Source organism: Otolemur garnettii, unplaced genomic scaffold (assembly GCF_000181295.1).
Source record: "Otolemur garnettii isolate 467f Iridium unplaced genomic scaffold, OtoGar3 scaffold00026, whole genome shotgun sequence".
NCBI classification, from domain to species: Eukaryota; Metazoa; Chordata; class Mammalia; order Primates; family Galagidae; genus Otolemur; species Otolemur garnettii.
The window spans coordinates 82,207-90,660 of NW_003852421.1; the positions used below are offsets into that span (position 1 = coordinate 82,207).

Below are 8,454 nucleotides of genomic sequence, written 5' to 3' on the forward strand. Positions count from 1 at the left end.
CTTCACTGGTGCCTGTTCATCTCCTCAACTTCTAGATACTGTCGTGCTGGGGGCAAAGCCAACACTTCTCTTCTCTTGGTGATCTCATTCAGTCTTCTGACTTGAAACATAATTCTTAACTATGTAGAGGAGGGAGGATACAAGAGATAAAACCACAAGCCCCAGCCCCCGCTTTCCCCTCCTGCTTGTCCTGACCACATCTCCGGATGCTTCTGAGTCCTATTCTGTCACCATCGCCTAGATTGAAGGAGATAGTGGACCAGATGGAGCAAGGTTACAAGTTGCACTAGTAAGTCAGAGGGGCTGGATTTCCATTACCTTCAGACTAGGCTTGAGGAGAAGCCTTTCCTGCCAGCCCTGGGGAAATCACAGCTCCTGCACTTGAACCTGGCCCACGTTTTGCTCCCATGTTGCTGAGCAGAGTGGTATTTCCAGCAAGTGGCCTCAGAAAACCTTAGCTGTCTTAGTTTCTGTTTATAATATTTGCAGTGAAACAAGGTCATGTGGTGCTGACTTATGAAGTTCAAGTAAACTATGTTACCACGAATAAACCTGTCTAATTATCTCTCCCCCTTGGCAGTAATTTGTGAATTTCAGGGGGAGTGTGTAGTGTGCTTTTGAATAGTATGTACTGACCAACCAGTCCCTGGGGATGCAGAAATGCCCATAGGGATTGACAGGAAATGATTTCTTAATAGCTCTCCCCGCTCCCTGCTCACTTCTGGAGAGCTCCCTGTGGGGGACCTGCTTCCTGTACCTCCCCACAGCTCCCACTTCACTCTAACCTCTCCCTAGAAGTGGGTGAGATTTTAATGCCACTAGTAGAGAAACACCCTTTGTCTGCTGGTGCCTGGGGAAGGAGAGAGGCAGCTGTTTGCCCAGTGAGGTCCACACAGGCTATAGGGGTGGGAGATACCTTGTCCCCAGCAGCAGTGAGCTCACGAGCCAGTGACCCAGACCCACAGAGAATGGCAGTTTTAGAAAAACATTTCACAGCGCTTCCACAACCAGGCCCTTTATTTCTGAACTATCGTTGCTGCACAGGTCAGGTCACTTGGGGTGCAGGCACAGTGTATGTGTCAGAGGGAAGTGGGTCAGCAGGAGAGAGGAGAGGGCTGCATGAGTGCAGGCCACATCCTCATGGGGAGGAGAACCGGCCACAGAACAGCATCTGTCTGGTCCTAACATTCTGAATGAAGAAGAGGAAGGGGCGGTCAGCACGGAACTGGGGGGTAATCCTAGCACACCGCATCATCATGATGGCGGCCGTGGCAGCTGCGGCCTCTGTGCCCTCCTCATTGACCTCCACAAAGGACTTGTGCACAACCTTGGACAGAAACAGATTTCTCTGGGAAGACATTCCAGAAAAGTCTGCCCTGCTCTGGTCAAAGGCATCGGTCATGCCCAGGCTGCAAAGGACAGTCTCCATGTCATAATTCTCCTCCAGTTTAAACCGTGGGAGGAACACTTCCACCTCCTCTTCGTCCATCATGTCTGGTCTCGTCCATTCCATGAACTTCTCATAAGTGATTTCTTTTTCCACCTGGAAGGAGAGAGTGGAAGACTTTAAGGCTGGGAGCCGTGATGTGAATGCTCCATGCTGTGAGCAGCAGTGTGGCCACAGTGGGCAGCTGCACGGGTGTCAGAACAGCTACCAGTAAACCAGTTAAAACAGCCGACTGGCAGAGCAGCCACAGCAGGAGCCGGGCACAAACCCTCACCAGATACCGCAATTCTAGCTCAGCGGCATTACCGTTTTTAAGTCGGTGTTCTCATCTGGAAGCATGATGACCATATTCAGCTCCTTGCCAACATAGGGAAGCGCCAGAATTTGGGTGAATATTTCTCCTATATAGGTGATCTTAAAAGTAGCTTTCTTAAACATCATTTGCACAGGTTTCTTCTCATTCTACAAAAGAAACAGATAAACATTAAACCAAAACAAGACCCAACTAAGATGCAGGACAAATCCGACAGAGTGTCTCCTGGGATCACTTGCTCCCCAGTTTCCAGGACACACTTATCACCGCTCTTCACTGGTGCCTGTTCATCTCCTCAACTTCTAGATACTGTCGTGCTGGGGGCAAAGCCAACACTTCTCTTCTCTTGGTGATCTCATTCAGTCTCCTGACTTGAAACATAATTCTTAACTGTACATCCCCAGCATGGCCCTCTCTTCTGTAGGCAGGACTCTGATATTTTACTCCCCACTTGATGCATTTGGACATAAAAGAAACTCCCAATGTTGCCCATAACACTGGGCTCTGAAGACTTCCTCCAAGTCTACTCCGCCCACAACCCTGCCCGGCCCAGCTGAGGACACACCATCATTAGCAGTCAACAGCCTGGACTCCTGTCTGTCTGAGCACCCCCATCTTTAGCAAATTATATTGGCTGTGCCTCTAAATTATAACCCAAATCTGACCTGCTTTTTCTACCTCCACTGCTACCAGCCTGGCCCTGGAGCATCACAATAACCTCCTGGGATTATTCTCCACTCTGTAGCCAGATGGATCAGGTGCAATCTATGTCAGATCACATCGCTCTTTGCTGGACACCCTCCCTGGCTCTTCCCTACTCGGAGCAAGGGCCAAAGTCCTTAAAACAACCTGTAATTACAAGAGCTCATTCTCCTTCCCGCTCCCTTTGCTCAGCTGCTGTAATCACAGGGGCTTTTTCATCGTTCTGGGGGCAAACCTGGTTCTCACTCAAGTTCTACTCAGTGGCTTTCTCCTCTTCCCCAGCCTCTTTCTGGTCTTTGCTCACCTGAGACTACGCCCCCATCCCCTCCCTTCATGTGTCTCCCTGGCATTCACCACCGTCTTAGCTAGGCTTGCTATCTCTCCCCCAGGGAGACGTGAGCTCTGTGAGGGCAGGAGTGCTCTGCTGCTTTTCTGCACGGCTGTTACAATACCTAGCACAATGCCTGGCATCAAGCAGGCCCTCAGTCAACTTCTGCTGAATAAATGAACTAATTAGCAGGAATACTGAAAGGCCAGGCCAAATTTACACAACTTATTAGAAAAAGCTGCATTGGTCTCCAACAACAGCTAGACAGGGAAAAAGACCGGAGTCCAGTGATGCAACCCACCCAACAGTCCTCCTCAGCCCCTGACTCCAAGCAGCTCCTCTGAATTTACTAAATAACCTGCGACAGGCACAGTCAGCAGCACCATATAGTCTCCAGTTCTCTGGTGTAGCATGCTATCCTTATATGGAACAAACAAAACACACTGCTGCTATAGCTTTCTGTGTTCACCTCGTGGCACCCCCATTCTCTTCCTCAGCCACTGACCAGCACACTTTTTCCATAACTGATCAGAGGGTAAATATTATTGGTTTTGTGTTTACACGCACAGTTTCTGCCACAACTACTTGACCACCATTAAGGATAAAATATGTAAGCAAATAAGCATGGCTGTGTTCCAATAAAACTTGCTCTAAAAAAATAGGTGATGGGCTAGCTTAGGCCCTATAATAGGCAATTTCTTCCTGCAAGACCCAAAGCCTCCAATTTTATAAGATAAAACTTTCAATTTTAGTAACTGGATGATTCACTCAATATGCAATTGTATAGATAGGGTCTATTTTATTAGCAATAAGGCAGTAAAATGAAAATGCTTTATCAATTCAAAACATGTGCCCTTAGAGGAAACCTCCCCCAACCCCCATGGGCTGGGGCACCTATGGGCACACAGCAGCCCTTTCTGCTTATTTTTTCATTACAGACATGGAAAAAGCAAGACTGGATTCCTCACCTCCCCAAACAACATGGAATAGTTCTGACCTTTACCACCCTGAAAGAAGGTTTCCCTTTCTGAATACAATGGCAGAACCTCCCAGGGAAGAAGGCTTAAGGCCCCTTGCTCCATCCTTCTTGCTCCCTGCTTCCTGGACTGCAGTGGTGATGTCTGGGGCATCTGGTGACCATGAGGAGATTGGTGGAGAGGAGAAGGGAGCTAGCACCTTCGGCTGGTGCCCCACTGCCACCTCAGCCTACATCTCCACCATCTCCAGACCTTCTGTAGCAGAAATAAACTTCTGTGAGCTAAACTGTGATGAACTTGGGTTTCTGTTACTCGCAGCTGAATGAAATCCTACCATACATCTTATTAAAGATTAATATCTAGGACAGTAAAAAAATTGCCAGGGGAAAACTGGATAATTCATCTCAGAATAAAGCTTGAGAGAAAATACATTTCTAGAGGAAGTAAGGTTCAGCCTCTAGTTGGCCTGGAAGATCTAATTAGTGATCAATAATATGCTGTATTGGGAGGCACTGTGGCTCAATGAGTAGGGCACTGGCCCCATATACCAAGGGTGGGGGGTTCTAACCCGGCCCCAGCCAAACTGCAACAAAAAATAGCTAGGCATTGTGGCAGGCACGACTGTAGTCTCAGCTACTGGGGAGGCTGAGACAAGAGAATCACCTAAGCCCACGAGTGGGAGGTTGCTGTGAGCTGTAATGCCCCAGCACTCTACCAAGGGCGACAAATGAGACTCTGTTTCTAAAAAAAAAAAAAAAAAAAAGAATACGCTGTATTTGTGTAGATGCTAAAATCTCTATAAATAGAGATGAACAAAACAGGCAAGAACGAACTGGGTTCAGTGAGAGAAATAGCAAATGACATATTCCAAGCTAAAGGTGGCTAAACTCAGTATTTACCTACGTGTCTTTTTGTTTGCTTTTTTAAAAACAAAAGGCTTTACTCATATAGCCTGTACTATCTAGAGAAGACTGAACATCACTCATGGGTTCAGCACTCCAGGAGCGCCACCTGTATCTGCGCCAGATGGCCAGAACGCAGCAGGGTGGGGCGTCGTTCAGCCCCGGCAGCGTCCCGTTGCGACCAGCAGAGGGCGCGGCAGCAGCTCAGAGGAGGGAAACCGGCGGGAGGACTGGCCAGGGCTTATCCCAGAGTGCTATGGTCCTGATGGAAATGAAGCTAGAGAGATGGGGGGAATGGGCAGGATTTGGGTCCACCAAATCCCCCAGCAATCGTAATTTGGAATTTGAACTTTCAGGCCTCAATTAAGCCTGAGAGACACGCTATCAGATTTGTCACGTAGGCAACAGTCGGGCAAGTATCAGATTGGGGGTCAGACCAGAAGCCAGGACCAAGCTCCCCCACCTTTGAGGAAACGTAGAGGAGAAGCAGGACCCGACTCGTGGGGAGCCTGGCCATCAGCTTCCCAAGGCTACACAAGGCACAGTTACTTGAGTTGGACTTGTCCTGTGTTTTAGAAACTCATGTGAACAAAAGGACCATGGTAAGAATCGTTACCTTGCTGACTTTAAATGGTCTCTCCTTGGTATGCTGTTTGTTAAACTGTTTCTCCCAGTTTCCTTTGAAATAGATGGCATTCACGAGAATCAGATTAGTCAATGAATTCACTAAACCTGGAGTGAGCAACTCTGTAATTTTACCTAAAAGGAAGAATTAGAGAACTAATTAGTTATACATCAAGATTGATTTGGGACATCTTCTTAATTACCCAGGTATATGGATAAAGAGTTTCACTGTCCCTCAGAGTAAATGAATACTCGTCCTTAAAACAAAGCTACAAAACTTTACAAGTTGTGATTAAAAAAAGAAAAAACACCATGATTTGAATAAAATGCACACAGTGAACACAAAGATGTTAATTATGCGCAGGATTAATTCATAACATATGAGACAGAAAGGAATGGCTGGTGCCTGACTTAAAAACAGCAACTTAAAAAACTGTCAAAAAGATGGACAATTAGATGTTACTGCAGGTACAAGCCAAGTGTCCCATGGCAATACCCAAAAACTGTTGAGCATCAGCTACACCACAGAGGGAGACAGCTCAAGACCCATAATAACCATTGTTTCATGCTATTTGTAAAAAGAAAGACTATAATTTAAAATGCAGATTGTTCCAAAAGAGACACATAAGTGCATTAAAGACAGCAGGAAAAAGCTATAGAAAATGTCATACATTCCAAAGTTTCAAAATGTCAAATACTGATAATAGTTCAGATTTTTAAAGTTTACAGTTATTTAGAGAAAAAATAATCACTCCTGTTTACAATTGACAGTCTTGCAAAGGAAAGGACAATAAGACTGATTGAAATACTGTTACAAATAGGATAATAATATAGTTTCACCTTCTGTCTTTTTCTCCACCCAGGCATTTACGTATTTTCTGGATTCCTCTGAAGCATTCCTAAAGTCGAGCTCTTCTAACTCTGCTTGGTAGAATTTATGGCAAGAATCTTTAAAACCCTAGGACAGACAGAGTAACAGCATGGCTACAAAAATAACAAACACCAATAGCTTACTTCTTCATTGTGCCAAATCAGAGAATCAGTAACTTTACGATTTACATGTGTAATTTACAAATAAATATAAGGAATTAATCTGAAATCCAACTTTTCAATTTTTACCTTTTTTTTTTTTTCCTCAAGATAGGGCTCTGTCACCTAGGCTAGAGTTTAGTGGCGTCATTATAGCTCACAGAAACTTCAAACTCCTGGGCTCAAGCAATCCTCCTGCCTCAGTCTCTTGAGTCACCAAGACAACAGGCATGTGCCATGCCCAGCTAATTTTTCTATTTTTATGTAGAGATGGATTCTCACTCTTGTTCACGGTGGTCTCAAACTCCTGGCCTCAAGCAATCTTCCTGCCTCAGTCTCCCAAAGTGCTAGGATTACAGGCATGAGCTACTATGCTTGGCTTTTAGCTATATTTAACCCTTGCTTATAAACTAAGTCAAATCATGATCTGAATATAAAAAAAACTTCACAAACTGCTGGATCCTTTAAGGGAGTAACTGTGCATAGTGATGGTGACCAGTAACTATATTGCATCCCTCCTTGATAAACCCTTTCCTGCTCTGAGTGGGGTTAGATAGGAAGAACCACAGCCCCCTCTGTGCTGCAGAGCAACACATAGTAGCCAAGCTGTACTAAGCCACAGAACACAGGAAATGAGTAATTTTAAACAGCGCTTTCTCGAAAGCCTTCTGTGATGATATCTGCAAAGCCATCACATAGCTGGCCATCACATGGCTAGCCAGCACCAGAGACTCCACTAGTGCAGCTGAGAAATGGAATGTCATTTCATTCCATGTTAATTAGTTATATTAGAATGCAAACAGCTGGCTCGGCGCCTGTGGCTTAAGTAGCTAAGGCGCCAGCCACATACACCTAAGGTGGCGGGTTCGAATCCAGCCAGGGCCCGCCAAACAACAATGATGGCTACAACCAAAAAAAAAAGCCAGGCGTTGTAGTGGGCGCCTGTGGTCCCAGCTACTTGGGAGGCGGAGGCAGGAGACTCGCTTGAGCCCAGGAGTTGGAGGTTGCTGTGAGCAGTGAAGCCATAGCACTCTACCCAGGGGCTCAGCTTGAGGCTCTGTCTCAAAAAAAAAATAAAAAAAAAGAATGCAAACAGCTCCATGAGCCCAGTGGCTACCATGCTGGATGGCTCAGTTTTAGACTCTTAACCCAATGCTGATCAGTCACAAGTTACCCAGTAACATGGGTAGTTTCTGCATAAAACTGCCGGTCAGCAATGTGTTAACATAGCAGTTACTCCCTGCTTCATTTCTCCCAGTCTCAGTTCCCAGTTGTCCCAAATTCAGTCTATTTTATTCTTTCTCCCCTCATCTCTCAGCTGCTTATAATGTAGAATCACTTGGCGCCTCTAACATCTTAACAACTCTCTTGCTAATATATTCTATGAAATGATAATGATGTTAATGAATGCCTACATTATGCCATAGAAAAGCAGAAAATGTGATGGAAAACAAGTGTGCTGGAATAACTATGTGGACCGTGCACTACGGATGCTCTCCCAAACTTTCTTTTGACTAGCTTATGGCTAAACATTTAGTTCCTCTTTTGTTTTTATATTAAAGGATTTCACATTTCTCCGTCAGTAGGGCATCGGAGGGGCAATGCCACACAGGAGTTAAGGAACACAAGTTCTACAACACATTAGCAGTATGGTCTCAAAAAAAATTGATAGGTCTCCCTGTGCCTTCTTGTTCTCCGCTGTCAATGAGGGGCCAGCACTAGTTGCACTGAGGGCTTACTTCAAGGACCAGATGAATTATTTTCATATCACTATGTACCGTTACTGTAGTCTCGGTATGGTGCAGACACCATACAAGGTGGACTGCACAGAGCATTTAAGCCTCACATTATGCATGCTTTGCCAATTTCACTGCGTTGCTTATTGATTGATGTTTTTGAAAAAATTTTGTTAACTCTCTCAATCTAAAAAAATAGCCTGGAAGCAAACTGGGCACTCATATATTGATGACTTGCCATACCCTAGGATGATTTTTACAACTATTAAACACATTTGAAAATAAGTGTTTGCTATTTGTTAATTTGTTATTAATAACAATAGCAATGAATAATAATAGCAAATGAACAAAAATAGCAATGAATAATCAAACAATAAATGATCAAAGAAATATCTA

General features: G+C 44.9%; 1 protein-coding gene across 2 annotated transcripts in view; it reads right to left on the bottom strand.

The window, feature by feature from the left end:
* Positions 1 to 988: 988 nt before the first annotated feature.
* The window catches only part of LOC100948192 (serpin B6), a 26,746-nt gene continuing 19,280 nt past the window's right edge, over positions 989 to 8,454 (bottom strand). For both annotated transcript variants that reach the window (XM_012804259.2, XM_012804260.2), the window contains exons 4-7: positions 6,134 to 6,251; positions 5,286 to 5,428; positions 1,754 to 1,909; positions 989 to 1,543 (exon numbers count right to left, since the gene is read on the bottom strand). In XM_012804259.2, the coding sequence (XP_012659713.1) occupies positions 1,139 to 1,543; positions 1,754 to 1,909; positions 5,286 to 5,428; positions 6,134 to 6,251 (822 nt within the window). In that variant the 3' untranslated portion in view covers positions 989 to 1,138. The remainder of the gene's footprint in view (positions 1,544 to 1,753; positions 1,910 to 5,285; positions 5,429 to 6,133; positions 6,252 to 8,454) is intronic.